The 27,923-nt window shown below is 42.2% G+C and overlaps 7 protein-coding genes across 7 annotated transcripts; 4 read left to right on the top strand and 3 right to left on the bottom strand.

Moving 5' to 3' along the window:
* Positions 1 to 3,655: 3,655 nt before the first annotated feature.
* On the top strand, positions 3,656 to 5,972 carry K444DRAFT_622944 (uncharacterized protein). Its single transcript, XM_024882201.1, has 4 exons — positions 3,656 to 3,971; positions 4,048 to 4,203; positions 4,276 to 4,337; positions 4,394 to 5,972. The coding sequence occupies exons 1-4, from the start codon at positions 3,754 to 3,756 to the stop codon at positions 5,830 to 5,832; spliced, it is 1,875 nt and encodes a 624-aa protein (XP_024726286.1). The 5' UTR covers positions 3,656 to 3,753; the 3' UTR covers positions 5,833 to 5,972.
* A 2,018-nt stretch (positions 5,973 to 7,990) lies between these two features.
* K444DRAFT_605521 (uncharacterized protein) lies at positions 7,991 to 8,969 on the bottom strand. The gene is made up of 3 exons (XM_024878860.1): positions 8,779 to 8,969; positions 8,374 to 8,693; positions 7,991 to 8,322 (listed from the first exon to the last, which is right to left on the bottom strand). The coding sequence occupies exons 1-3, from the start codon at positions 8,926 to 8,928 to the stop codon at positions 8,169 to 8,171; spliced, it is 624 nt and encodes a 207-aa protein (XP_024726285.1). The 5' UTR covers positions 8,929 to 8,969; the 3' UTR covers positions 7,991 to 8,168.
* Positions 8,970 to 9,885: 916 nt separating this feature from the next.
* K444DRAFT_622942 (uncharacterized protein) lies at positions 9,886 to 10,909 on the bottom strand. Its single transcript, XM_024882200.1, has 3 exons — positions 10,535 to 10,909; positions 10,399 to 10,479; positions 9,886 to 10,309 (listed from the first exon to the last, which is right to left on the bottom strand). The coding sequence occupies exons 2-3, from the start codon at positions 10,477 to 10,479 to the stop codon at positions 10,205 to 10,207; spliced, it is 186 nt and encodes a 61-aa protein (XP_024726284.1). The 5' UTR covers positions 10,535 to 10,909; the 3' UTR covers positions 9,886 to 10,204.
* A 4,624-nt stretch (positions 10,910 to 15,533) lies between these two features.
* Positions 15,534 to 17,027, top strand: K444DRAFT_577789 (FAD/NAD(P)-binding domain-containing protein). The gene is made up of 2 exons (XM_024877585.1): positions 15,534 to 16,500; positions 16,548 to 17,027. The coding sequence occupies exons 1-2, from the start codon at positions 15,616 to 15,618 to the stop codon at positions 16,872 to 16,874; spliced, it is 1,212 nt and encodes a 403-aa protein (XP_024726283.1). The 5' UTR covers positions 15,534 to 15,615; the 3' UTR covers positions 16,875 to 17,027.
* Positions 17,028 to 17,484: 457 nt separating this feature from the next.
* On the top strand, positions 17,485 to 19,295 carry K444DRAFT_657979 (uncharacterized protein). The gene is made up of 4 exons (XM_024886206.1): positions 17,485 to 18,017; positions 18,064 to 18,104; positions 18,150 to 18,297; positions 18,341 to 19,295. The coding sequence occupies exons 1-4, from the start codon at positions 17,777 to 17,779 to the stop codon at positions 19,084 to 19,086; spliced, it is 1,176 nt and encodes a 391-aa protein (XP_024726282.1). The 5' UTR covers positions 17,485 to 17,776; the 3' UTR covers positions 19,087 to 19,295.
* A 3,935-nt stretch (positions 19,296 to 23,230) lies between these two features.
* Positions 23,231 to 25,696, top strand: K444DRAFT_577783 (uncharacterized protein). The gene is made up of 5 exons (XM_024877584.1): positions 23,231 to 23,515; positions 23,586 to 23,928; positions 24,043 to 24,553; positions 24,637 to 25,122; positions 25,196 to 25,696. Exons 1-5 carry the CDS (start codon positions 23,359 to 23,361, stop codon positions 25,427 to 25,429), a joined length of 1,731 nt encoding a protein of 576 aa, XP_024726281.1. The 5' UTR covers positions 23,231 to 23,358; the 3' UTR covers positions 25,430 to 25,696.
* K444DRAFT_622936 (uncharacterized protein) lies at positions 25,626 to 26,540 on the bottom strand. The gene is made up of 2 exons (XM_024882199.1): positions 26,053 to 26,540; positions 25,626 to 25,967 (listed from the first exon to the last, which is right to left on the bottom strand). The coding sequence occupies exons 1-2, from the start codon at positions 26,179 to 26,181 to the stop codon at positions 25,839 to 25,841; spliced, it is 258 nt and encodes an 85-aa protein (XP_024726280.1). The 5' UTR covers positions 26,182 to 26,540; the 3' UTR covers positions 25,626 to 25,838.
* Positions 26,541 to 27,923: the final 1,383 nt, after the last annotated feature.

The raw sequence follows: 27,923 nt of genomic DNA, 5'->3' as shown, positions 1-27,923 counted from the left end.
ACAAGTTCAAATATTGTTTTTTCAGAATTCTTTATTATTATAGTTACTAAAATAATAGTATTTTATTTGTCTAAATTTTAATAATAGAAACCGGGGCTTTTAAAAAAGCTATAAATATTTATATAAACTTCTTTATATATATAGCTCGAGAGCTAGTTATTATAGAAGTAGTCTTATATTAGTTCCTTTAATATACTAGGAAAAGCTCTTACTAGTACTTCTTCTAAAAGCTTTATATATTAGTAAATATTAAGAAAGATAATAAGTTTATAATTAAAACTACTATTAGTTCTATTATATTTTTATATTTTGAAATATATCTTTATTACTTCTCTAATAAGCTTCCTAGTAGAAATAGTAGATATTAATTAATAGTAGTTCGGGTTTAGTAATAATACTAGTAGTAATAAAAATAGAAGTAGTAAATAGCCTTAGTTTAAAGGAAATAAATAGATAATTTAATTTCTCGACTAAGAATATCTAGTTCTTTTATATCTAGTTCTATCTAGAATAAAATAAACTAATATAATAAGTTCCTAAAAAAGATTATTCTAATTAGACTATTATTAATAATATTAGCTTTATTCTATATATTTTTTATTTTCTCTCGAGTAAGATTAATAAAGAATTATATAATAGTAAGGTTTCTATAGTTCTATTTAATATAAATACTATTATATTAAAGTTAGGCTCGAAGATTTTATATAAGTATATAATTAATTAGACTATATATTATAATATTAAAGTTTTTAAAGTTATTCTAGAATAGATTCTATAGATTATTATTACTTTTCTTATATAAGATATATTAATATATTTTAATAGTTATATATTTCTAAAGATTAGCCTTTATTATAGTTATTAGATTAATACTATTTTTCTATTTCTTAATTAGTTTCTTTTCCTTATTAGTATTTATACTAAACCGAGTTTAGGTTTTCTCTAATATATATATATATATAGTTTATAGTAGGAGGAGTTTAATGGTAAGATAGTTTATAATAGGTTTATAGAAAGGATTTAGTAATAAAGGTATCTAGATATCTGATTTAGATATTAGATATCTAGTTCAGATACTAAATACCTAGTTCAGATATCTAATTAAGATACTCGATACCTGGTTTAGATATCTAATTAAGATACTCGATACCTGGTTTAGATATCTAATTAAGATACTCGATACCTGGTTTAGATATCTAATTAAGATACCAGATACCTGGTTTAAATACCAGATACCCAGATACCTAATAAGAATATTAAAATAAATATTTTATTCTTAAATATTTTATCTATAATAAGAAATTTAGGAAGTGAAATATTATAATTCTGGAAGAGTCTAAAGCTTAAAGAACTTATTTTAATAATAAAATTAAAGTTATAATTAAAGAGCTTTAAGGGTATATATAGGATATATATTTCGGAAAAAGAGTTCTATAGATACAGATATTATATAAGTAAAAAAGATAGTTTCCAAAAAGGTAGTCTTAAGGCTAAAAGAAGTTAGTTTTAAAGAATAATAGAAGTTAAATAGATAGATAGTTAAATAGCTAACTACTTATTAATTAGTAAGAGCTAGATATTTTTTCTATAGGCTACTAAATACTTTTATAAAATTAATAAGTAGTTTCTCTCTTTAATATAAAATAGACTAGATTTGTCTTAGGCTACTAAATGCTTTTAGAACTAATCTAAAATCTTCTCTAATTTATATATATAAACTAATTAATATCGGTTTACTAGTAATATATAGTACTATTATATAAGTATAGAAATACTAGTTATATTAATTAGTAAAGTTATTATTTTTTAGAATTAAGAATTATAGTATTATAATATTAATATATAATTCCTAAATCTACTAAGCCTAAAGGGAACTAGTTTACCGGTCGAGTTACTTATATAATACGAGATTATATAATTATTACTTATTACTTATATCCTGTTATTTCTAGTTACTTTTATATTATATAATTATATTATATAACTATTAATAACTATAGCTATACTAATAATTATAATATAAAATAAAATTAATTTATATTTCTAGATTATAATAGAAATATATTTTCTTATTTATTTTAATTAAATATAATTTATATTTAAATTTATTTTATAAATAAAATTCTAAACTATTTTAAAAATATATTTATATTAAATCTTTATAAATATTTTATAATTTAATTATAAATATATTTTACTTATATTATTTATTAGCTTTAAAAGTAATTTATTCTTTAAAATTAGCTTATTTTATAAAAGTATTTTATATTATAATATTATAAAAATAATAACTTTTTAATAATTTATATATTATTAATTCTAATATTTAATAATAAAGAAATCGTTTTCTTAAAATAGTTTAATATAATATATAAGAGAATTTTTAAAAGTAGCCTATTATAATATATAAAAAGCTTTTTAAAGATATATATATATATATATATAAAAGAGAAAGAAAAAAGTTTTTTATAAAATAGCTTATTATAATATATAAAGAATAATTTATTAATAGTAAATATAAGTCTAAATATAATTTTAATATAATTCTATATCTAATTTCAAATAGTAAATAATTTATAGTTTTAATTTTGCGATTTTTATAATTTTTATAATTTTAATAATTTAATTCTCGAATATTTTAGTTTTTTGGTTTTTAATTACTTATTTAAATAAACTTTTCAAATCCGGTTTTTGACTTTTAATATTTATTCTATTAAAAATTATTTATATATTATTATTATTTTCTATTTATTATTATTATTTAAAATATTATTTTCTTTTTAATTCTTTTTAATTTTTTTATAAGTATAAGAATAAAAGAAAAAAGAAAAAAAAGAAAAAAATAAGATAAAGGAATTTTATTAATAATTTATATTATAAAATACTAAATTTTTAATATTTAAAGATTTATAATTTAATAATTATAGCCCTAAACTTTGCTTTTTGCTTTTTGCTTTTTGCTTTTTACTTTTTGCTTTTCTGCTTTTTACTTTTTGCTTTTTTGCTTTTTGCTTTTTACTTTTTGCTTTTTGCTTTTTTGCTTTTTTGCTTTTTGCTTTTTACTTTTTGCTTTTTATTTTTTACTTTGGCTCTTAATTCCTTTTTCTTTCTTTCTTACTTCTATTTATTTCTTATAATATATTAAAGAATTAATTGTATTAATTAAATTAATTAGATTAATTAGATTAATTATAATTAACTAAATTAATATATAAATAGAATACAATTAATAAATACATTTCATAATTAGATTAGATTAATAGCTATTAATCTAATCTAATCTAATTCTTTAATATACTAATTCTTTATTTTTTGCTCCTCTCTTATATATATATAAATAAGAATTAAAGAGAGAGTGATATTTTAAGTAGTAATAATAAGTAGAGGCACAGAAAGAGGGGGCATAATATATGGGTGATTTTTAATGGAATGAGTACGGGCCAAGTCGGATATCAAAAGTCGAAAACCGGATTCGAAAAGTTCGCTTGGACGAGTGATCCTTATGGCTTTCCGTATTTATCGCCTAAAATCCTGCCCTAACTCTTGGCCTATTGAAAGAGGGCGTGGTAAGCGAGGAGCTGCACAGCCGCTTTCTGCAGAGTACTTTTGCAGGTTCGCGTCCCTCTGGTCATCATCACTTTCTTCTACAATATTTTCAAGATTTCCTCAATATGTCTGCCTGCATTCCTTCTCCATCTCTTGGGACGCGATCCCAATTCCCACGCTCACCAGCCGCAGGCAGCTGGGCCCAACATGGAAGCTATCGGCGATCTGGATCCTGCAGCCTTGTCCTCGAGTGATCTTCTATGCTTGCAGCCTCGACCGCAGAACACTGATCCACCCGCGAGAACCCACACCCGGTCGGAATGGAATTCCCACAAGGAGAATATCAGACTACTGTATTGTGTCAAAGGCAGAAAATTGCAAGAAGTAGTTGAGTTGTTCAAACGTCAACATGACTTTTTTGCGACGTAAGACAAGAATCATTTACTTCATCCATTCCCCTGAACACCGTGTATGGCATTCACTAACAAGTATGTCTGCCAGAGAAAAGCAATTCAAGGATCGAATTCGTGTGTGGGGGTTTGACAAGAAAATCAAGATGCGGGAGATGAAAGCGATTATTCGAAAGCGACACTTCCGGTCTCTACAGGGAAAGGAGAGCAGCTTCGAGGTCAGAGGTCGCCCTGTTGACCAGGCCCAGTATTACACCCCACACCTACTTTCTTCTCACTCCCTCTTGGCTTGTGCGCCCCCGCTAAGACGTACAAATAGCATAAATCGAGCCAGTGCAAGATACGGGAGTTGCCACGCCCCGAGTAGGAGCCCAGACGTAGGTAAGGATCCTAGCATTTAGAGTGCAATTGGCAGTTTCGCTGATAGTCAATTATAGCCACCCCTCCAGATGTACGTTACTACACACCTCCCGAAGAATGGTCGCCGAACTCGACTGCTGTCAATGATGTTATTTTCCCCGTTGCAGATGATATGATCACCTTACAACATCTTCTGCTTCAGGAGCAGCAGATTTCTGGCAGCACCACTCTAGTGAGCACTTTCAAGGAACCTTTATCGACTGGCCGGGAATTCCATTCCATGAATTCCAGCTATAGTTTCAACTCCGTTGATTACGACGTCAGTTATGCAACAGCACCTATGTGGAATACTTCACCAGTTGCATCTGTCCAGTTTGGAACCTGTGCAAACTCCCAATCGTCATTAGCGACTCACATTGATCCTCGTATCCTCCAAAACGAGTTCTCTTGGGACAGTGTCGAGAGTATGCCACCACCACAGGCCCCGGAATGCACCTCGGATGAGGTTTTTGGATCCAACCAAGCGGCCATTCCTGAAGCACACTCACCAACGAATGCCGAAGCCAGTCCACCCACTTCTGCGCCTGCCAAGCGATACGGAGCAAGTGAAGAAGACGAACTCAGTCTTAAATTTGATAAACTGCACGCTGTACATGGGCTCCACCACACTGAGACTATCCGAACGCTAGACAACTTGGCATCTCTTCTCAAGGCCCAAGGCCGCTATTCAGCGGCCGAGCATTTGGCCAGTCAAGTCGAAGTAGCCTGCGAACACACCTTCGGCAAATACAACCGAACCACTCTTCTTGCAAACATGTCCCGAATCGACGCTATAGCTTGTCAAGGCCGGTATTACACTGCAAAAACTGAAATCAATGATCTACGCAGGCGCGCTGGGAGATATCTTGGCTTTACGGACCTGGCCACTATCAGCATAACCAGTCTGATGTCAAAGATCCTGTATGCCCTAGCGGAGTATGTCGAGGCTGAGAAGCTAGCTGGAGAGGTGTATCGAGTGCAATCCAAGAAGCTAGGAAGATTCCAAAGGGATACTCTCGCGGCGAAGGCTTTCTGGGCTGTAGTCTTGGTAGCGTTGAATCGACGTTCTGCAGGCGAAACTCTCCTCCGAGAGGTGGTGGACGAGCAGCGCCCACAGGATGATCTTCGGGCTCTTGATAGAATTGGAGATCTGGCTTATACGCTGTGTATGCAAGGCCGATTCAAAGAGAGCGAGGAGCTAGAGTGCTATATACTCCAACGTCAAACCCCTATCTTGGGACCTGATCATCCAAACACGCTGCGCACAATTGTTCGTCTTGGAAGAACACTGAGTCTCCAGAGAAAATTCAAGGAGGCGAGGGATATGTTGATGGAGGTGTTGGAAAGGCAGGGTCGGGTGCTTGGAGAGAGGCATCGTGAGGTGTGGATTACGTGTGAAGAGATAGCGCGTTGCTTGAGGGATATGGGAAACGGTGATGATGCGAAACAATACTTTAGACGAGCTTGGGGAGAGTGAGAGTGGGTGAGCAAGAGTGACGAGGCGTGTATTGAGTCACATGAATAAACCATACGGAGAGTAATAGCAGCTAAGATAACACATAATGCAATATGTCTCTCTTTGATCAATAATATTAGATTGAGGCCCTTCCAAAATCGCCATTAGCAAAAGAAACTCCCTTCCCAACGTTTCCTCCGAGTCCAGACGAAAAGTAGTAACGTCACGTGAGATGCTTTTGTCTCTTTCCTACTCCAATCCTACCATCATTACATCCTGTTCTTTTTTTATTTTCAAGTGCCTTACTGCTGTCAAATTCTACCTGTTACATTTCCTACACATTCCTGCCTATTTCTAGAAGCACTTCACAGACTCATCCTGCCTGTAACCTCATACAAGAAGGCTATAGATCAAAGAGCGGCAAGCTACTATAGCACATGTAGAGTTGCCATCTGCATTTCCTAGGTATTATACCCATTTTTTCAACCTCCCCACAACTGAGCTTTATATTTTTTCGCGGCTGTTCGCTCTATCCTCCTTTCGTGGAACCTTTAAATTGAGGCGATTCACTTTTTTCCTTTCTTTCAATATCCGTGTACTGGACCCTTCTAGCTCAGAGGGATTGCCGAAAAGGTGGCGGCAGTTCACTGTTCCACTTGGAACTTGTACAATGGAAAACTAGTAAGAAAGGGAAGGGGCATATATTTTAGTGGAGGCTACGCCGAGAGACATCTCAGTCCTGTCTGCATGTGGAGAGCCCATTGTCGAGGTCGAGGGCAATTATATTCGTGTCCGACGAGAAACTCATCACTTCTCCTTTTCCATTAGGATTCCTCAGCCACCTATCGACTAAACCTCATGCTCACATAAAGAATCAGAACTCCCACCACCGACCCAAATATCCAAGAACCACAATTTCATCCCCAATGCAACGCCTCCAAACTTCTTCTTCACTAATACTCCCCCACAGCCGGTGGTTTCCTCACATAATCAAGCACAGCCAACCCCATGGCCGCAAGACAAAGCCCCTAGTCCTCCTTTCTCCCCGCATTCCGCACGACCTGATACCCTCTCCCCTCTCTGGAACACAAAAACCAGCTATTGTTATCTCCCACCCCAAAAGTGAAGACTGGACTCGGGGCCGCTGTCAGGAGTGGGCATGCTGGAGCCTTCGCCGAGGTGCAGGAACAGGCTACGATGGCGGATGGGTGGAAGGTTGAGAAAGAGTGGGGGATGTATGTCAGGTGGGAGGGTGCGTCGGTGGCGGCGTTAAGGTAGATTCATTGTGTGTGGGGGAATATTGTTTGTGGGTTGTTAACTGGGTGTGGAAGGAAAGGTAGTTGGTACAAAGGAGAACTGCACGAGGTGAAGGGGCGGAAGTGCAGACACAATAGTGAACCTAGCCGGTGCCATTTACCAGAGAACTGGGCCTCGCCTGTTTGAACTCGGAGCTGGGAACTGTTGGTTTGAACAGAGAGGTACAAAGGTGTGCTGTCAAAAACCGCAAGATCGCCCCAACTGTGTTCGTGGTTGCAAAGCAAATGGAATGGTTCCGCAGGAAGTTAACAATAACCCAGATATTGACAGTAAATATCGTTCAGTCAATCTTCAATCCTTGAAGCCCTGTTTACTATCTCAATCCTTGAGCGTTCCCCTCAAAGCCTTCTTCGCTAAATGAAAGTTCTGAATGCCTGGTAATCTTACATCAAAGAATCCCAGCTTCACAACACAACACAATACAATAGAAACGAGCATGCTCCCTTGATCGGATCACTCTCTGTCAAGTTCGTGTTGCGAATTGTCTAAGAGCGAAAGAGGGTGCTTATACAGATGGGCGAAAAGTGAACTATTGTACCCGTTTAAGCTGCAGCTTATCAGCTTCTCTGCTTAAGCTCTCAATCAGCGACTGGTAACGCTAAGTGATTGGACGCCATGGTGATACACGCTTCGTCTACAAATATCGATTCTGCACAAAGGCTTGCAATGCGGGGGATTTTAGGGCTGTGGCATGACGATAGCTTGAAGGTGCAGAAGGTGACGGTGGCGTGAGGGGTCACTAACACATCACGTGAACTACCCCTGGATTTCGGGGAAAGAGGGAAGAACGTGATCGAAGGAAAAAAGGAGAAAGTAGACAGGGGATAATTGAAACGTTGTTTCAAGGGAGACAGAAAGGACAGCGAGTAGGATTGTTCGATTAATTTGAGAGTGGGTATATCCTTTAAGCAGCGAAACTACCTCTCCACCATTACCATTTACCAGCCAGCTCGTGCCATTGTCCAGCAACTCTGATCCAAAGAATTTAGCATTCTGTGGCAGGTGCGGGTCGAGAGTGCAAAGCGATGTTGATGCCAACATTATGCAGAAGCAACAGGATACTCGCCCTGAGGCATCTCGTTCTTCGCTTCTGTGAGTGCGGCAGCAGAGCGACCAGGCAAGCAATGCCTACCAGCCTGGCGATGGCGATGAAGCCCAATAGCTGTCATGACGAGGGTGACGACGAAGAAGATACTGTTCACCATTAGCCTCCCTCCCTTTTTTCTCGAGCTCAGAAGAACTTACAATTCCAATCCTCCAAGGCCACTGGCAGCAGCCATAGCATTGCGGTAAGTATAAACATTCGTCGTCTCCCGCTTCTCCAAATTCTTCAAAGCCTGACTGCGCTTGTAGTAGCAAACCCCAGCGGAGGAGTAGATACAATCGCTAGAGCTGTATGTGACGATCGAATATCCGGCAACTTCAGAGGCGAGAAGCGAGAATGAGATGATCCAGAAAACAATAGCGAAGATGTCGAGGCCGAGGATTGCCCAGTAGTTGTAAATGATTGGGGCACCGGTTTGGGCGACGATGATGTAGATTGTGATTATCATGGTTGAGATTGCCTGTGCCGCGTGTTAGTGAGGCTTGGTTGGAGGTGACGGGTGGATAGATCGTTTGGTGAAAGAGGAGGGTAGGAGTGGAACGCACAGTGAAGAGAGTGAGGTCAATGCCATCAAAGGAGAGATAGGTGATGCCGTAGGCAGCGAGACCGAGGATCGCGAGGGCAGTGACGAGCTGCAGGCTGCGGAAAGCCAGCATGAAGCTAGGCAACTCGAGGATATGATCTCTTCCCGCCATTTCGTTTGTATGTATCCGATGTTTATTAGATGGTAATAAATGAAGAGACTCGGGGAGTGAAGATGGAGCTAGGGTGAGAAGAAACGTTGAAGAGGAGGAATGCAAGGGAGAACGAGAGCTTTATACCTTTGCACAAGTTTTTCCCTTGCAGCGGTAAGGCTCCTTTACTTCCCCCGCCGCCGCCCAACTTGACCTAAACAATGAAAATTGCCATAAATATAGAAATAATCCGCTGGCCTCAGCCGCATCAAGTATCCGTGGAGCCCAAGCACTAAAACATCCATTCCGGACCGCAGCTTTCAGCCTCATGCCACTCCTTTTTCTCTCTCTCTAGAAAACTAATGCATGCATAAACCCTGAGCTACTTGCTGGCAAGACTTTCTTTGGTTCGATCCCCATAATTTCTGCCCAAAACATCAGAAATAAAATAGACGGCGGGGAAGTTGCCGAGCGTGTGACTTCCTGCTTGGGATCGGATTTGTTACAGTACTTCATAGAGAAATTTTTCTGCCTTAAAATGTTAAAGCGACGGAGCGCATGAGAAAGTGCATTTGGTAGGATGCGTTTTGGAAGAGAATGTGATAGAACGGGATGTGACAACGCGGCACCCAGTAGCTGAAGGCCACGCGCTTGTACTGGAGTACTACGTGGGTACCACGTGGGTACAAGCACCAATCCTTTGATTAGGCATCTTCTTCACTCGTTTGTTGACCTACGATTGGATGAGATTGATAAGGGTCTGGTGAAGACAGATGAGAACTTTGATGCCGAGTACAAACGGATGGATATGGCCGGTCGAGGGACTTCCTGGTGCTCAATGAAGGCAGCAGGACGCAAAGCATCACTGACTCAGACACTTGTCTCCAATCCCCACACGCCCATAGACACCGCTGGCTGATCGTGGACTTTACTGGTCCCCGGGGAACTGGTATTAAGAAAGAAAGGGAAGAGATTGCCCTTGGCTCCCCCTCAAACTCTCCAAGGAGGTGCTGGGTACCCCTGTATTTTGGTGTGCCCTTAGCGGCTGATCCTCTGGTACCTGAAGTTCTCTGCTCTCCTCCTTCCTCTCCCAAAATAAAAGTATCGCTCGTCGGATTTTGAAATCGTGGACTTGTGTGTTTTCAATGTGTATTCATATATCCCTTTCATCTGCCTCGTCCAAAACAACGCAGCAACGCAACCGTCAATTACCACCGGGTATATCCACTCCTCCTCGATCAATCCACAGGCCACGACTCGGCGGAGCCTCGATGGTGTAGGGGTGTGATCTGGACGCTTAGCAGCAGCTCTCCGAGCATCCGCAGCCACAGCAGTCGCAGGCTCCGTACTCTCCGCCGCGGAGTCCAACCTCGTCGCCTGTGGTCATGGCTGGTGCTGGCTTCTATTCCACCGAAACAATCAGCAATTGCGCTAGGGGAGAGCTTGCAGGAGACACAAAGTGGGGAGAAGGAAGAGGAGAGGAGAGCATACGGGTTGTTGGGTAGTGATGTCGGAGGTGTTGGCGGTCATGGGCTCAGGGGCCTGAACCTGTTGCTCGACGACGGAAGGCATCTACCCCTCGATCAGCACTCTGCACCTTCAATTCCTCTCAAATTCCAAAGCATACCTTGGCTGAATTATCTGCGTATCTGTCTGTTTGGTAGGGCAAGTGCTCGTTGGTGTGAAGTTGACGGAGGTCGGATTGTAAGTACTTCGATTCAGCCCGTCGGACGAAGTGTGAAGTAACTGGGAGGGGAGAGGAGGGGGAGGGGGTGCTCCTCAGCTTATCGCGGAGGAGCCACCGCTATTCTGCGCCAAGAGCGATGATTTGCTTGTTTCTGAGCACCCGTTATGCGGGTGGGGTCTCTGACACGATCTTGTCCAATGAAATGAAAGGAAAAAACCTCGTGAGTTCTCAGCTGAAAAGAGTGGCTTATGCCAAGGAGTTGGCAAGGGAAGGGACATTCTTGGTTTGTGCAAGCACTGGATGAACCACAACACCACCAGGACTGGTCAGATGAGATAAGATATCGAAAGAACCTCATTTCTAGCTTTGAAAAGGAAATCGCTGCAAAAATGTTTGACCTTGAATTCGCTGCTCGGGCAAAGTTGAGCCTGCTCGGTTCCTGCGTCGTGCGGGGTTAAGGGTGCATCGAGGCGGCACAAAATGTCTCACCCCCTCTGGTGTGCTGTCAACCATCGGTTACAACACTTCTCTCAGTCCCACGATATTCATCTCTTTCACTGCTTGTTCTTCGGATCGCGACAGTGAAGGGATAGTACCTTGAGCAGAAGCACGTTATATGGTGACGAGCAGCGCCTCGCCCTTGGCTGACTTGGTGCAACAAAAACTCTACCTGCCTTTTCCGCCCCTATTTTTGATGGATGCGTAGTTGTGAAGATGATTCGCGGTCAGAGTTGTGGGGACTACGTGTAAACGACCCTTGATCTCCAAGGAAAGTCGAAGCTTTGTGTCAATGCGCCAAGCTGCGCCCGTTTTTGTTAGTGATTGAGCTACCCCACTATTCCAGATGCAGAGGACGTGTATGCACATGACCTTCCTGTTATCCTCTGCAATTTATAATCCAGGGACTATCTCCATTGGAGAAAGATAAACAATTGTCCGTGCCCCCCCGAAATGATCCAAAAATCACCGTGGGCGGACGTCCTCTGTCAACTCGAATAACACAGCCCGAGAATTTTACGGCTACGCAGTCCCCAGTGCTGAGATGCAAAGGAAAATGCCACGGTCCAATAGCTGTTTCGGGCAATATCGAGGAGCGTCAATGGCCAATTGTTCCGGACCCTTCAAGAACATTCTGATTCATTGTTCCAGTTACGGTGAGTGCTATGAAAAGACATTCCGGAGAGTCGCAGCGTAGAAAAAAAAAGGGGGGGGGGACCATTTTCACGCTAAGCAGACTCTCCCTGCAAGAAGCAGAGTTTTTTTTAATGGGGTCAAGGCCGTGGTTAGGGTAGTGGTTGATGAAGTAGAGTTATTGATAGCTGAGTCTCGACCTTTCTCGTATTAGGAATACAATTATACTAGTAACTTGGGCCCTGCATCCCTCTGTCGCACGAGTTAAATTTAATTTCTATCAAACCCCAGCGATTCTGAAACCTGTTAGCAGTGAGGATGAGCGCGAGAGCGTTTATAGTTCCAGGCACAGCAAGTCAGTTGGAGGTGGAGGTCCGGGTTTAAATATCTGAGGCACGTCATCAGACGTGTGGACCGTTAATACCCCAAGAAGAAATACTGTGCCGTTTCATACTTGAAAGGCAAGGGGATGTTTTTTCTTGAACATTTTGGGAAATATCCAATACTGATGTGTGAAGCACTGGAGAAATCAATAAGAGATATAGAATAAACCTTGCACACCTAATATTATAGTAAAGGGTCTACCCTTTCAGAGTCTTGATCCCGATAGACAAAACAGGGATTGACAGCGGTGTTATGTTTGACAATTATGGTATTAACTTCCATGTTCGTTATACATGATATATCTATTCACATTGACTTGCCTAGATTCATATTTCTGTCAATATAGCAATGTAATCTTACAATTTTGCGCAGTCTGCAAAGCAAATATGCCCTATACTCTCTTCGCCCTTGGACTTTTCCTTCTCAATAGAGAAGCACCGTTCCGTGCTCAATGCGAAGTCTGAATTTAACAACTGTCATTAGCGTGTTAGTATAGCCAAGATAAAGCGGCGTGACGAAATTGCACGCAAAAACCTCTAGCTTACCAAGATTTCTGGAAGACGAAGCAATGGATAGATTACACTCTGCTTAAAGCAGCAGGACATAGCAACGATTTAACACGACGATCCAGAGAACTTAAGCAAACGAGACAAAGCAGTGTGAGGAAAAATTTGCAGTAAAATATATCCCGACTAATAATATTTCTTGAGGTCAAGCGTTCGACTGCATACAGTGTACTTAAAGCAGCGCCGCAAAGCGACCATTTAACAATTGTACTTCACGCCTCAGCAGCATAATAAGCTGGCAAAGAAGTAGAAGAAGCTGAAGGCACTACCGGAGTGATGCTCATGAGTCCGGCATGGCGTGCCTAGCGGAAACCCGCCCCCTAGTTCTCATCTGAGTTGGCGTGCTCGGCCATCTGATTGATTTGCAAAGATGAGGAAGATATCATTATTATCACCTCAAGGCTCGGATAATAGGTGACAGCAAGAAGGTTATTGACAAAAGCTTATGAAGCATGAAAGGGAGGGGAGACTTGAGCAAGGGGTGGGGTTGAAGCGGGGCGGTGGAATGCCCTCCGCAGTGCGAACCATACTTGCAACAGGATTCAAAACGATTTGGATTCCAAACTAGTCATTTCGAATTTCCTTCTTTAAACCGTTGGTTCCAAACCAGGGGAATTGAATCAACTGGAAAAAATATACAAGCTACCTCGAGGATATTCACAGTACCCAAGTCATCATGAAAACTCCCAAGAAAACCAAACACATGTGGAAGAGAAGAGGTGAAGACGCAGGAGAAGAGGATAGAGATTATTATAGTATGAACAAAGCACCAGAGCATAATACATAGCAAACAGGGCAGCAACGTGGCGGCGCTAGACATTTTCGCCTCGAAATTTTGAATGCTTTTCCGAAGTTGAACAACAATCTTAAAAGTGATAACAGCAGAAACACTGACTTTTACATTTTTTGAGTCAGTAGACTGGCTCATTGTGAAACATTTCTGTGGCTGAGAATCACGATCATTTGGGCGAGTGGTTGTGGTTGCGTCTGGCTGGCTCTGTAGCCAAGGCTTTTTCCGCAGCCATGTTCTTCTTGCTCAGACCCATTTTAAGGTGGAAATTAATAGCGGACTGGAACTCTACTTGAACTCTTTATAGGTCAAGTTCACCTTTTATGGAAAGTTTAGTGGGTGCGCAGCTTACAAACTTAATCGAATTGGGGGGTTTAAGATATACTACGCGTTGGATTTTTGGACTTTTAAGCCGATTTGTATTATTCATTGCTTCATTTATTTTACCTTTACAAGTATCCTCATCTCGATCGCCATAAAATGTTCAGAAATCAAGAAAGTTATCCCAAGGGCTTGCCTTAAGGCTCGTACTTGAGAGATATTTAAACTGCCTACCTTATGAAGCGCGGATGTGAAAATTTAAGGAGGTCTTTGAGTGGCTTCAAATTCCGAAGCTACAGACCTCGTTACTACATGAGCAATGCCAACAAGAGTATTATTGAAACGAAAAAACAGAAGGAATAGGCATGGCAGGTTGCCATTAGTGAGCTTCGAGAACCAAGTTTATTCTTGAGAAATGACAATATTCAGGCTGTCAAAGGAATCATAGAGGCATTAATGAAAAAGGGCAAAAACACGATCGCGCCCGGCCTCTGATACCTTCTTCCAGAAACAGTAGCATGTTTGCGGCGTGTGGAATTACACCCGTAGAGGGCTTTACAGCCTTATAGTATTCATGAAACTTTTGTGACTCAACAAGTAACCGCAATTTTAATTCGTTACACTTGACATCAGCACTTTTCTGCAAGGTGTGTGAGCACCACTATACACTCATGGGTGAGGTTATTCTTCGCAGCTTCAGCAGAGTAAAGCGGAAGATGATCGAAAACGGCAGCTTCAATTCTAGCTCTTCATTTCTGCAAGGACGTCTCCTAATAGAGATTTTCTACCAATTCTTGCGCAAGTAATGACTCTCCGCTACCATATTGACAAAGGCTGGTCAAAAAGGAGTTGATCAAGCCGAGGAAATCACAATCCAGTCGCGTGCTGATCATCCCTTTCTCTTCCAAAAACTTCAAAAACTCAATGCTCCCCGGGAATCGATGCCTTCGATTTTACGTCCAAACAATAAGCAACGGTATTCTTCATGAATGCATTTCGCTTTTGAAGTGCAGAGCAATTTATTGTCGCGAAATCTTGGACGTGTTGGTGTTCTCAGGGAAGCAAGCGAAGTGCTACTTCACAATATGAAATGCCGCAGGCTCCTCATAGTGATCAATCTCACATCGACCATTGACCATCCCCCATAACTCCAAGCGCTGGGGACAGGACAAAATTAAAACTTTATACGAATAAGATCTTCCCCATTCTAACCCTTGCTAACAAGCCATTCAACACAACTAAATGTTTCGAGTTCTAGTACTCGCCTGCGATCGCCGCGACACCTACATCAACAATTTCAATGTGCAAGATCTAGTAAAGATAATAGCACCTAAGTCCCCAAAATCAAATCCACTAGTCTTTTTACCCATAGAGAAATCAATCCTGCCGTCTGATCTACAATTGTCATGATTCGTCCGTTGTCAATTTTCAGTCCGCTGTCATTTCAGCTCGTGTTCGTCTGATACCGTTAAAGGAAAACCTCTGGGGTGTGTAACCCTTGTTCTTTGTAATAGAGGGATGTCTTCAGGTCCAATCTCTACATGCGAGTCTCGAGATCAATCGTTTGCTCTGATTTGTTGTTACAGTTGAGGGCGGAGTGCCAAGATGGACAGGGGTGTTGCTATTAGCGAGGGCGAGAGAACCTAGCGAATACGAACCCCTGAAAGCAACCCAAACTTTACCCCGGCTTACAAAATTGTAAGGCTGCTCGTATCCCTCGTACGTGTCACAATCACAGGCACCAAAGTCACAAAATGATAAGAACAGCTGCCCGCGCTTCCACACCCCTCACCAACCGACGAAATTCAAACTTATATCTTCTCTTTTAAATGTCAAAATCATGTGTCATAATCGGCGGAGGAATTGCAGGCATTTCAGCGGCTTTGGCGCTCACAAAAATCGGCGTCCAATGCACAGTGTACGAGCTCCGAGCAGCGCCGTCAACAATCGGCGGGTCAATAAACCTCACTCCAAACGCACTCCGGCTGTTAGAATTCCTAGAAGTCGAAGTCCAAGGCTGTCGCGTTGATTCGATTGAGATTTTCTCGCTGCACACAGGCAAATTGCTTGGCGAGTTGCCGTTCAGGAAATTTGGTCCTGGATTGAGGGTCCTGAGGGAGGAGCTACTTCGGTCCTTGTTGTGTGCGACAGATAGGAAGGGGATCAAAGTGGTTTATGATTCGAAGTTGGCTGCTATCAAGGACGACAGTGAAGACACAACGGTGACGGCTGTATTTGCGAATGGTGAAGAAGTACAGACGAATTTTATTCTTGGCTGTGACGGAGTGCATTCGGCAGTGCGGGGTCAATACGTCGAGTCGAGTAGAAGACCTGAATATACCGGCGTTGTTGTTGCTTACTCGGTTATTGATGGGTCGGGAATCAAGACGCATTTCCGATCAACAGCTTTGAATTCAGGGAGATTTGGGTCTTTGCTGACGTCGTATTTTGATCCTGACCGGGCGAAGATTTATGTTGGGGCTGTTATGGAGATCAAGGAGGAGAATGATAAGCAGGGATGGAGGGTCAGAGGGAATGACCGCCAGAAGACCATGGACGAGATTGAGAGGAGGTACAAGAATTCAGCACTTCCATGCGTTGACGAGCTCATTAAAGAGGTGAAAGACTTTGTGTTCTATCCGGTTTATAAGCTGAGTCCTGGAGGTATTTGGTCTCGAGGTAGAGTACTATTGCTGGGTGATGCTGCTCATGGGGTACGTTGATTTCCATATCTTAAATTAAGATGCTAATGAGTGATTAGATGCCACCGCAAGGGGAAAGCACTGGTCTAGCGATTGAAGATGCTGTTCTGTTTGCCCGAGTCCTGGAATGTACTCCTCAAACCTCAGTCGAAGCAATCTTCCAATTGTATGAGAAGACACGGCGACCACGAATCGACACAGCATACAAAGAGGCAGTCGCGAGATGGGAGAACGTAAAAGATAGGAGTTGGTTTCTTCAAAAAGTGATCGAGTGGATGATGTGGGTGTATCTGTGGTACAAAATGGGTGATTTCGAGGCTAGTATGTCTTATGACGTTCGAAAGGAGGAGATTGCTATTGAGGCGGAATTCGAGCCACATTCTTAAGACTGGAAGAAAGGGTATTTGTACCAATAGAAGAGTTGCAAAGTTGTTCTCAGCAGCTGATATGTGTCGTGCAGCGTCAATTGGATCGATTTTCGTGAGCTGTTTTGAGGTAATTGCAAGTATTTAAGGCCCGGACAAACTTCAACAACTCGTTTTTCTGAAGATAAGATCATTTGCCGTCTAAATTTTCACCCGAAAGAGCAAGAATTGTCTCGCTTCCCGTACTATAGCCATAGCTTATGCAGGTCGATCACGTGACCAGACCTAGCCCCTCGTTTTTCGCAGTCCTGATCCAATCAAGTTACTCAGTTTGTACGACATGCATCCGTGGAAGCATTGCGGAGAGCTTGGACCATTCTTTGCCAGACCCTGTACCGTCCCTGGCTGCGATGAACATTTGGAAACATATTTCCACATCCGGCCTAGCTCCCTTCAAGGGTTTCGGATTTTAGACGAGGGCTTCGTGCAACCTCACCTCGCTCCATTCATCCACTCTCCGTCATCAATTGACCAGTAAGAGCCGTGGTCAGTGCCACAGACCGTCAATATTCGTGCCTGAAATCGAGCCGCTTCTATCGGTCAATCCGTCCGAATTCATCCGCAGGATGTTTGGAATCAAGCTTTTCCTTTTGCCAGCCATACTCACACTTTCCCGCTTCTGTACGCAAAATGACGTCGCAAGGCCACCTCCACGCTATATGAGCTCAGATATCTTTTGTTTCCCTTGTATCTTGTCACATCCAATTTCCGATGTTACCCTCCACAATCACATTTCCACCATGGCGCATATACGACTCAAAGTGGCAGACGAGCGGCTGTTCGAAGAGATATATAAGGAATGAAGTATCCTCGACTCTCTAATCAACCATATTTCTTCAGGTCAAAGGAATTCTCACTCCAATATGCATGGTCTCATCTTCCTCCTTGCGCCAGTCCTCGTTTCAGCTGCTGTTATCAGCTCCAGAGATGATTCTCGCGCTGTCTATTTCCTTGACAACAATCCAGCAGGAGCAAGCATCATCTCTCTGAAGATTGCCGAAGATGGAACTCTCTCTGACCCAGTTCGAACTTCTACTGGAGGCAAAGGTCTGCTGGCTTTGACTGCAGGGATGAATGGCGCTCCTGCAGCTGCTGGTGGGGCTGGTGAGATGGATGAGTACCCCATCTTAGACCATCTAACATTCAACAGATACTCTCTTCACTCAAGACTCTGTTGTAGTCGACGGTAATGTAAGTAGGCCCCAGATACTTCTCTTCGTGTACTTATTATTTTAGTACCTCTTCAGCGTCAATGCCGGAAGCAACACCATATCGATGTTCTCAATTGACAAAACTGACCCCTCTCACCCCACACTCATCAACACTGCTCCCACATTTGGCGAGTTTCCCTCTTCGGTAGCTTACTCCTCCAAGCTAAGGACTGGTAAGTCAGTCCCCTCCATTGTTCTTCTCAACTGACATCCCAGCTTGCGTCATCAACGGCGGCGCCGTCGCAGGTGTAACCTGCTTCTCAACCGACCATGCCAAAGGCCTTACGCCGCAAGGTAGCCTTCGCCCCATCGCCCTCGGGCAAACCACGCCTCCTGTCGGTCCTCCCGGTACAGCCTCCGACATCGTCTTCAATCCCTCCGAGACGGCTCTCTTCGTGTCAATCAAAGGAGCTCCTCCTATTCCAGGCTCAATATACGTCTATCCTATCGTGGATGGCTATGTATCCATGACACCCGTCATCTCCAAGCCTACCACCCTCCTCGTAGATTTCTCGCTCAACTTCCTCGGCGCAGACAGCAAAGCAGTCATCACCGACCCTGCATACGGAGCATCTCTCGTCGACATTTCAAGCACCTACTACGTCACAGTATCAAAGCAGATCGTCATCGCTGGCGAGAAGGCTATTTGCTGGGCCACGTACTCCGACCGCTTCAGCAGCATTGCCCTTCTCGATGGAGGTTCATCGAACGTTACGCTCATTGACCCTGAGTCAGGCGCAGTCACTGGAGTCGCTGTACTGGATGTGGCTGGCAAGGGTGCTTTTGACGCAAAGCTTGATAGGACTTTTATGTATATTTTGAGGGGTGCGCCGTTTGTTACAGTGTTGAGTAATATGGGGTTGACACATGGGAAGATACCGACTGAGCTTCAGAGCTTTGATTTGAGTTCCCTTGGGAATAGGGCTGGTTTCCAGGGGATGGCGGTTTATCCTGCTAATTGAGGGCAAATCCTCTTCTGTTGAGATGATTGTGAGGAAAAAGTTGATGCTTACGAGTATTGCCGAGCTCGGAACACGCACTGCATGTCGTTATCTAGTTTATAATTCCAGTAATTGCAAGGATGATCTTCTTAATTGACTTTCCATGCGGTAGGCATGAAAAGCAGTACTAAATTCACCGAGTCTAGTAGTGAAAATTCCACTGCTCGCCCTTCTAGTATTCTTAGAAATATTTAAATATTCAATAACTAAACCAACTATTCTCTTATTTTACTCTTATTTCTACTCGCTTCAGCTAATCTTGCTATAGGCTTCAGTCCTTAGGATATGCCTCTGTAATTATTGCTAATTCTTATTAATAGTGGCGTAAAGGCAATGTAGAAGTAGTGCGGACTATATAGGATTAGAGGGCCTAAGTACTCTATCTAGTTGGTTGGAAGGGACGGGATATCCGATTTCCCCCCTCCTTTAGAAGAAACTTTTTACTGGGGGCAGTTTTTGCATGCAGCAAATGTAGATCATAGCTAATAATGTAAAGTGACTGCAAAGCGTTAATGCAGGGACGAAATCGTGTTCGAAGCGAGACTAGGGTGTGTTTGTTTACTTTCTGGCCTGTGCGGCCTTAGAAGCCTTACCTCGCCAGAGCCACCTGGGTAATAGTCGGACTTAACGTCGCGCTAAAGGGGCCCTACCCTTTAGTCGGGGAAAGCGATGTGTCCCGGGAAAGCGAAGTGTCCCGTACCGATCGCAAAAATTTCTAATTTATATGGAATATCCATAGTGAAAATTAATTAATTTAATTACTACTAGCCCAAATTATCCTGAAAATCTGTTAAATTCGATAGTAATGGCTCGCCTAAGTAATCTCCCCAAGAATATACTTCTCCGTAATATACTAGAGAAGAATAAGCTCTATAGGGCTATTTAGTTCCTTAAGGCTAATCCAGAAGAGACTCCTATAACTATAGTATATATATATTATATATAAAATAAAGATATAGTAAGGAAAGTATAGTAGAGAAAGAAGAAGAAAATAGGAATAGTAAGAGTATAAAAGGGGAAGTAGAATAAGATCCTTTATCCTAATTAATATAAGATATTAATTTAGTATATAGTATTATATATAATTAATAGAAGAAAGGAAGCTATAAAGTAAATAATATATAACTATATAATATAGATATAAATAGAGAATAATAAAATAACTTTATCTTAGAAGTAGTTCTCTTAATAGCTAAAAAATACTTTAGAACTTTATATAATTAAGACAAAGCCTATTACAAGCTATTATATTAATCTTTATACCAAATAGAGCCTATATAACTAGTTTGAAACTAAATATTATCCGGTATTAGAGGAAACTAGAATATACTATAGGAATCGGATATATAATATAGATAAGAAAGAAGTATAAATTTATATACCTATAGGAAAGGAAATAGTTATTCTAATTAGAATTAAGAAAATATATATAGGAATACTAGAAAATCATATATCTCTTATAATAATTAAATATATATCTATAGATAATAAGGTAATTTCTTTAGTAGTAATTATCCCAAAAGTCGTAATTATAATTTCTTGATTTTACGAAAATATAACCGGCCATAAGATTATTATAGTCTCTTTTATAGGATATATAAACGAGGGTATTTATATGGTTTAGTTAGATTATTTTATTAAATATAATAATTACGGTCCTAATAAGAAATAGTATATTCTCTTAATTAATAAAGTAACTTATTACTAAGCAAATAATTTTATTTTAAAAGCTATATTTAATAAGATATAAATTATCTAATTTCCCTCTTACTAAATCTATTTACTTTAATTATATAATATTAGTATTTTTAGGGAATGGAAATACTACTAATAGGTTAATATTATAAATGCGATTTGCTTATATAAGCCGAAATATAATATCTAGTACTTCTTTTATAATCTTTCTGAAATAAAGAAGAAGACATTTACTATTTATATAATTAAATATATCTTTTAGAATACTAGAATTTGGCCTATTAGTTTTAAAGTAATATAGAGAAAGCTTAAAAAATATAGTAAAAAGAGAAGGAAAGATACTAGCCTTTAATTCCTAGAGTTTGGATCTGAATTAGAAACTAAATCGGATATAGAAAATATATAATTTACTATACCTGCTCCTGCTCCTGCTCCTATTTATAAATACTAATTACCTACCCTTCCAAAACCTCCTTCTTTATATAACGAATGCATTCTATGGCTCGATAATCTTAATAACAAGATTCCGGATACTTTAAGCTCCTCCTCTCGTAAAGAGTATTCAGTTATAATTAAGGCTACCAAGAACTACCTAATGCTTGGAAGTTTACAAGAGCTAGATGCCCAGAATACTTGCAAGGCACAGGTTAAATATCATAAGGCTAAGCTAAACATATGGCTTAGTTTCCAAAGAGGGGAGTGAATAAATATATCTAATACTCTGGAAAAGAAGAAGATTAAAGTGAGGAACGCAGTAGAGGAGGAGCTAAAGAAGGCTAAAAGATAGCTCGCAAAGGCCGAATTAGCTAGAAAGGAAGCTCTTAAGAGAGTAGGAATCGCCGTACGAGCGGCAGAGAGAGAGAGGAAGAAGATAGTAAGAGATTTGGAGGCACAAGCAAAGAAGTAGGTTATAATTATCCCTCCCGAGCTTTGAATACCAATTCGCGATCCCTAAAACGAACCTACGGAAAGCGAGCTTGAAGCCATTCAAATTAAATACTAATTACTTTACGATAAGGTAGCTAAGGAGCAAGCTGAATTCGATTATATATAGGCCAAAGATCCCGTAATCTTTACCAATATCCCTATTAATCCTGTAATACTCGTATCTGAATAAGCTTACCGGGTAAAGAAGAACCCTCTTAGTTAATTATATATACGGGCAATATCAGAAGAGTCTAGGGGATCAGATAAGAAGGTAGAGGAGGTACGAGAGGATATAAATAGTAGGATTAGTGGGGAGAAGATAGTTCTGTGTTCTTTACTACCTAGATTAGTAATATTAACTGATTCAATAGCTCAAAATACAGATTTTGTAGCATTAGAGTAATAAGAGATTATATCCTCGATTACGCATTAATTTAAGGGTTATTTGGTTGTGTGGTGTAATTCAAGTGTCTGCGATTACATAGAAATTTTGGTGTGGTGCGGGACACTTCGCTTTCCCGGGACACATCGCTTTCCCCGACTAAAGGGTAGGGCCCCTTTAGCGCGACGTTAAGTCCGACTATTACATGGATGGTAGAAACCCCCCTGCCGGCGTAACGAGGCCACCGTCCAAAGTCCGTGTTTTTACGGCATTTCGCAAACGCCAAGCCCAATTTTGTGCTGTTTATATTATTTACTAAATCGTTTTATACATTTTTTAAAACTCACTCTAGCTTCTTTCATGGTGTACGTATAGATTGTAATAGGTTACAATTAATAGTTATTGCATATTTGTTGAGTAATGTAGGAGACTTTGGTTTTGCCAATGCCTGAAAACATCGCTAAAAACACGGAGTTTTGAGGCCGGGCTTATAACGAGCCTGCGCCCTCAAATCCGTGGTTTTCGCTTGTTTTATCGCTTAATTTTTGCTTCTTCTTCAAAAGTCGCAGTTTAATATTAAGTAGTACGCAAGAACAACTTAATAGAACCTTGTAAAATATAGTTCTCTGCCAAGAATTTGCTTGATGTCTTTGTGGTTTGAATTTAGAAACAAACCCCCTGGAATTGAGAAAGTTTAAAGTTTCTTCGGGGGGCTTTAGGCCTGAAAAGCACAGACTTACAGGCGCAAGCTCGTAAGCATGTCTCACCAGACAAAGGGATAAGCATACCTGGCAAACGTATTGGTTCCCCTGAGTAGGATTTCTCTGTTGGTATACTAAGCGGATACGATCCTGCTGCGATGCCGGCCCCTGCTGGTGTTGCGCCGCATCTGGGCATGCCGTGATTCGTGAAGGCCCTGCTGACGCCCACGTTGATGATAAGGAAACACAAAAGAGAGACAAAATCCCCCCACCACCAGCGTATTCCATCCCCTCCAGAACGCTCCGTCATCGTCAGACTGCTGCCCCACTGCACTGTCCACATTCATCGTCTAACACACATCCATTAGGGCGTTGGGTTTTGACTGCCTTTCTCCCTGCAGCCGACGCTGTGGCGCGGGCGGAACGGCCCGCCGAATTTGAGAATCATAGCACGAGGTACTAAGGTGGCGCTAATGGCGCAGCCGCTCTCTGCTTAACCTTACCCAAGATATTTCACGACAAGTAGCCATGGCATGCACAGAATGCAGACAACGCAAGTTAAGATGCGATGGACAACGGCCTCAATGCAGCAATTGTGAGCTGACCGGACTCATGTGCCAAGTTAGCGTCCGTCATGCCCGAGGCCCCAAGAAGGGCCACATGGCAGCGTTGAAGAAGAAAATCGGTTCGTGATCATTAACAGCTCCGGATCTCAGGGTTTCGTTCGCCCAGACTGTCACTGACAACATGCGCAGCCGAATTGGAGGGTCGTTTGGCATCACAAGATGCTGTCGAGGACGAGGAAAGCATGAACTCAATCCTGGACTTTCCCGGCGACCAGAACATCCTTGATTGGAACAACTTCCATGATGTACACTTGCAAACCGGCAACAATACATCAGTTGCTGAAACAGAAGCGTCGTTTTCAAACTTCGTAGCCACCACTGCGGCACAAAGTATACCCGTCACCACCGCTTCGCTAACAAGCACACCCGTCACATCCGCCGCTTCAGCTCCCATGCCTGCCACGCCTGTCATGTCAGTCTCGATGGAGCCTGAGCAGTTGCATACATTAACCGGTTTCATTCCAGCAGAATTGTGAGCACTGCATACAAACAAACCACCCCCTCGCGTGCAGCATAGAATCTGCAATCTCGATCAGATAGATCATGCCCGCACTTCAAAGCAAAAAGCTAATAATCGTGGACCCAGAGACCAGCTTTATTTCGAGCGCATCCACCCAGCGATCCCGTTGTTGCACCAACGCAGCTACCTGTCTTGGTCCAAGAAAGACGTCAAGAAGAAGTCACAAATATGTGTCCAGCGCGCCATGTGGGCCTTAGCCGCCCTCCAGTCGTCCCAGTATCGATACCTCCAAGAACAACTTTACCGAAGCTGTACACAGATGTTGACCGCGATTTGTTCATCCAGCGCCGGCTACGATCCTTTCGACAGGGAGCAGATTCAAGCATGGCTGCTGATTACCATCTACGAGCTGATGCGTTCATTCCATAGGCAGGCTTGGATGAGCGTCGGGCGTGCTTTCCGCCTCGTGCAACTACTACGACTTCACGAGCTCGATAATCCTTCACATGCAGTTACCCCTGCACACGAGGGTTTCGTAGAAAAAGAAGAAGAGCGGCGGGCCTTCTGGTTGGCTTATTTCCTTGACCATTTGTTCGGAATCAGCAGCAACTGGCCAATCACACTGAACGAGCTCGTGGTAAGTTTTGAGTTGTGCACCTTACGTTCATATGTACCCACCACCTTGGAACTTGCAGTAACCAATTTCGCTCGCGCTCTCAGGTTTGCACACGCCTGCCGGCATTCGAGGATGACTTCCAAAACGAGCGGCCAGTGCTCGGGAGTTTTCTGTCCGAAGCAATCACCGAACAGCCGCGCTACCAGTCGCCATTCAACGAAGCCATCATCTTTGTCACGCTCTGCGGGCGTTGGTCATTCTATCGCCAACAGGATCACGTCCGGTCTGCTTATGGTGACATATATTCCAACTGGACGCATTCGGCCCTGATGCTCGATAACATCCTGAGACAACGACTAAAAATCCTTTCGCAGTGCTATTCGTCTCCCGACGAAGCCAGCGGACAGATGATACATTTTGTGAACACAATGGCGCAGATTAGTGTCATCTACTCTTCCACGGGCGCAGATATGCTGCTACGAGTAGACGAGGGAAATCCCATGCAGGAGGAATACAAGTTACGCGCAATAGCAGCTGTTGACCAGATAATCAAACTTGCGCAGGTGCTAACAAAGTCATTCGTCTTCAAGGTGAGTTCGTTAATGGCCGCGCTACTTAGCTCTGTCATTGCCAGATATCACTTTCTGACCGCCATATCCTCAGATACACCCACTTGCCGCGATACCGCTCATGTTGTGCGCCGACTTCCTCTTCACGAACCAGTTTGTGAGCGAAAAATTCTCGTCGCTGCTCGAAAGGCTTTCGGAAGTCTTTGAGCAGATCAGAGACATTGAAGACCCCACACAAAGCTACATTGATGTTATGAGACGGTGGCAGTGCAGTGCAAAAGTTGGCGGCAGGCTGCGGCGGCCTTTAGATGACAGTGCTACTACGTGAAATCCTAGATGGGATTCTCCGGATATGGCAGCATTCCTAGTCAATAGTTTCCACTTACAGTATCTAGACCATATAGAGGCAGGTGAAAATCGTAGATGGGATAGATTCTCCGGATGCAGCAGGCGTTCCTGGTCAATAGCTGACACATGGCAAAAGTGAGTGGGAGAATGGAGCACTTAAACGCATATGCAATTGTTCATTTTCGGTAGTATGAGCCGATGCATTGATTCTAGGCGTATAACTACACGAATGCTACCTGTACACTCGATCGGGTGCTATTTCCCTGCAGGACTCGGTGAGGCTGTATAAATTCCCATCGGCGAAAAGCACCTGAGTCCATTTTCGACTTATCTCATGTGACCGAACGCCCATAGCCAAACCACAGCATGCCATTCCCAGAGGTATCTTTTTACTTCCCAGGACGAGTGCAGATGGCATTGCTGTTACCCTCGGTATCTTGGAAGAATTGGAAGGGTGGCACATGCGGGCTGAGCGAGATGACATCGCTCACTTGCTTGCCACCATTTTTGACAACAGCCTGATAATGTAAAGTGTCAGTCAATGCCATTGCCATCCAAAGCGAAAAGAAATCCAGGGCCATTGGCGCTGGCTCCAAAACTCACATCGATTGCTGCTTTCAAGTCATCGACATTGATGTAGAATTTCGGGGCGCCGGACTTGGGGATCTCGTCAACCTTGGACACCACACCCTCATCCGGGAAGATGTCGCCGGGAGCGGTAAAGGTCTGCATCTTGTCGGCGGGGATCCCAGCTGACGGCGCCTGGAACTTCCAGTCAAACGTTTCGGTGTAGAACTTGGCCGCTGCGAAGTGAGAAGTGCGTTAGTAACTACCGAAGTACAAAGCGGCGCAAGAATGCACGAGCAAAAAAGCGGTCACCTCAAAAAAAGGGGGAGATGGGTGTCGTAATCATCGCAATCATGAGGCCAAGCACGTAGCACGAACGACATCGGTGGCGGGAAGCTCGATTCCCGAAATTTGCCCGTGAAGAACCATGATTGCAGAGAGGAAGGCCCTGATCTGTGGCCGAGTTGACTGGATTCTAGAAAAAAGAGAGACGAAGCTTGCAATGAACTTTTATGAAGATTGAAAGTGAAGTCAAGTCAAGGTGAGGGAGTCAGTTGGATTAGCTGCTCAATATAACTGTCGAATGTTGTGACCACGGCTAGACTGCTACAGCCAACACAAACACCAACAGGGGGAGTAGCCAACGGCATCATAGGGATGCTGCCCTGTCTCAAGGGAGAAGCTGTCCTACTGTGTAGCCAATGAAGGGCCGGCGCATGAAGCCTCCCGCCCAAAATCAGCGGAAGCTAACCGAGCAAGTGGGGGCTGTAAAGCCCTGGCGTTTGACAGACCGGCATAACTTTCCCCGAATCTTTTGTCCGAAACTACAAGAAGACATCTCCGAGTCGCCTTGAAGTGAAAAGGGCTCAAACTTACAGTATGGGAGGGTTAGAATTCGTGGGACACCTCGCACAGACCGTTCGCATTGCAAAGTTACGCCGACGGGACGGAGCCACAACAAGCCAGACGGCCGGACATTAAGGAGATATGATGGCTGGAAAATATTGTAGTCACGGCTTACTGCCGGAGATAGGAGATAGAACTTTAGAATAGCTGGAAGATCGTCGCGTCGTACCACCGGCACCTAGATGTCGCCTGATCAGTCACGTGTTACTTATACACTTCATTTGGTATCTGACCGCTAATTCAGCGACACCCCGGCGGTATTTAGGTTTGACGCTCGACGCTGTGTGGCTAGATACTGTGATGGCTGCATCCGTGAAGAGATGGTCAATTACTATACGGGCTTTGCGGGACTGTCCCCAAGTGTACATACGGCCATCTAGGGGAATGTGTAAACCGACACTCCCCGGGTGTCGATTAGGGGTGTCGATTGGGAGCAGACTAGCCACTAACCTAAAGTAGAGGCGCTCGGACAGGAACACCAAAACTCTGGCTTTTTCATTAATTTAATTTAATTTTATAAGGAATTAATATAATTTAATACTTATATTATTATAAATTTTGGATTAGTAATAGCTCTTCAAATTAAAGTAATTAAACATTTCACATTTTATAACCTAAAAATAAGCTTAAGAAAGCCGAGAAATTTAGTAAATAAGTCCCTAAAACTAGATATAAGAGCTCTGTAAGCTTATAACTTATAGGGTCTTATAAGGCTTAAAAACCAGAACTTAATTAATTAGTATATAAATTTCCTTAAATTAAAATACTATTTTAAGAAATCTTTTTATTATAGGCTAGAAAGCATATAACTATTATCTAAGGGTTATAATATATTAGCTTGTACTTATATATTAGCTTGTACTTATATATTAGCTTGTACTTATATATTAGCTTGTACTTATATATTAGCTTGTACTTATATATTAAAAAAAATCCAACTTAAGATTTTCAGGGAGCTTAGATAGCCAATTACAAGTTGTCAATACCCCTGCCCCAATCGA

The sequence above is a fragment of the Hyaloscypha bicolor genome (genome assembly GCF_002865645.1).
Source record: "Hyaloscypha bicolor E unplaced genomic scaffold K444scaffold_191, whole genome shotgun sequence".
Taxonomy (NCBI): Eukaryota; Fungi; Ascomycota; class Leotiomycetes; order Helotiales; family Hyaloscyphaceae; genus Hyaloscypha; species Hyaloscypha bicolor.
The sequence above is the reverse complement of the archived record's forward strand: the minus strand, read 5'-3'. Positions and strand labels throughout refer to the sequence as shown.

What these genes read in the sequence shown, in the direction of transcription:
- K444DRAFT_622942 (XM_024882200.1), bottom strand. Translation starts at nt 10,479, where the DNA reads ATGCCTTCCGTCGTCGAGCAACAGGTTCAGGCCCCTGAGCCCATGACC. An exon ending in ACATCACTACCCAACAACCC is followed by an intron (nt 10,310 to 10,398) that starts GTATGCTCTCCT and finishes TCGGTGGAATAG; the next exon opens with AAGCCAGCACCAGCCATGAC.
- K444DRAFT_622936 (XM_024882199.1), bottom strand. Translation starts at nt 26,181, where the DNA reads ATGCAGACCTTTACCGCTCCCGGCGACATCTTCCCGGATGAGGGTGTG. An exon ending in ACTTGAAAGCAGCAATCGAT is followed by an intron (nt 25,968 to 26,052) that starts GTGAGTTTTGGA and finishes TTACATTATCAG; the next exon opens with GCTGTTGTCAAAAATGGTGG.
- K444DRAFT_577783 (XM_024877584.1), top strand. Translation starts at nt 23,359, where the DNA reads ATGGCATGCACAGAATGCAGACAACGCAAGTTAAGATGCGATGGACAA. An exon ending in AGCGTTGAAGAAGAAAATCG is followed by an intron (nt 23,516 to 23,585) that starts GTTCGTGATCAT and finishes CAACATGCGCAG; the next exon opens with CCGAATTGGAGGGTCGTTTG. An exon ending in CAAAGTCATTCGTCTTCAAG is followed by an intron (nt 25,123 to 25,195) that starts GTGAGTTCGTTA and finishes CCATATCCTCAG; the next exon opens with ATACACCCACTTGCCGCGAT.
- K444DRAFT_657979 (XM_024886206.1), top strand. Translation starts at nt 17,777, where the DNA reads ATGCATGGTCTCATCTTCCTCCTTGCGCCAGTCCTCGTTTCAGCTGCT. An exon ending in CTGTTGTAGTCGACGGTAAT is followed by an intron (nt 18,105 to 18,149) that starts GTAAGTAGGCCC and finishes TTATTATTTTAG; the next exon opens with TACCTCTTCAGCGTCAATGC. An exon ending in CTCCTCCAAGCTAAGGACTG is followed by an intron (nt 18,298 to 18,340) that starts GTAAGTCAGTCC and finishes CTGACATCCCAG; the next exon opens with CTTGCGTCATCAACGGCGGC.
- K444DRAFT_622944 (XM_024882201.1), top strand. Translation starts at nt 3,754, where the DNA reads ATGGAAGCTATCGGCGATCTGGATCCTGCAGCCTTGTCCTCGAGTGAT. An exon ending in CAACATGACTTTTTTGCGAC is followed by an intron (nt 3,972 to 4,047) that starts GTAAGACAAGAA and finishes TATGTCTGCCAG; the next exon opens with AGAAAAGCAATTCAAGGATC. An exon ending in GAGTAGGAGCCCAGACGTAG is followed by an intron (nt 4,338 to 4,393) that starts GTAAGGATCCTA and finishes AGTCAATTATAG; the next exon opens with CCACCCCTCCAGATGTACGT.
- K444DRAFT_605521 (XM_024878860.1), bottom strand. Translation starts at nt 8,928, where the DNA reads ATGGCGGGAAGAGATCATATCCTCGAGTTGCCTAGCTTCATGCTGGCT. An exon ending in TTGACCTCACTCTCTTCACT is followed by an intron (nt 8,694 to 8,778) that starts GTGCGTTCCACT and finishes CACGCGGCACAG; the next exon opens with GCAATCTCAACCATGATAAT. An exon ending in GGCCTTGGAGGATTGGAATT is followed by an intron (nt 8,323 to 8,373) that starts GTAAGTTCTTCT and finishes AATGGTGAACAG; the next exon opens with TATCTTCTTCGTCGTCACCC.
- K444DRAFT_577789 (XM_024877585.1), top strand. Translation starts at nt 15,616, where the DNA reads ATGTCAAAATCATGTGTCATAATCGGCGGAGGAATTGCAGGCATTTCA. An exon ending in TGGGTGATGCTGCTCATGGG is followed by an intron (nt 16,501 to 16,547) that starts GTACGTTGATTT and finishes ATGAGTGATTAG; the next exon opens with ATGCCACCGCAAGGGGAAAG.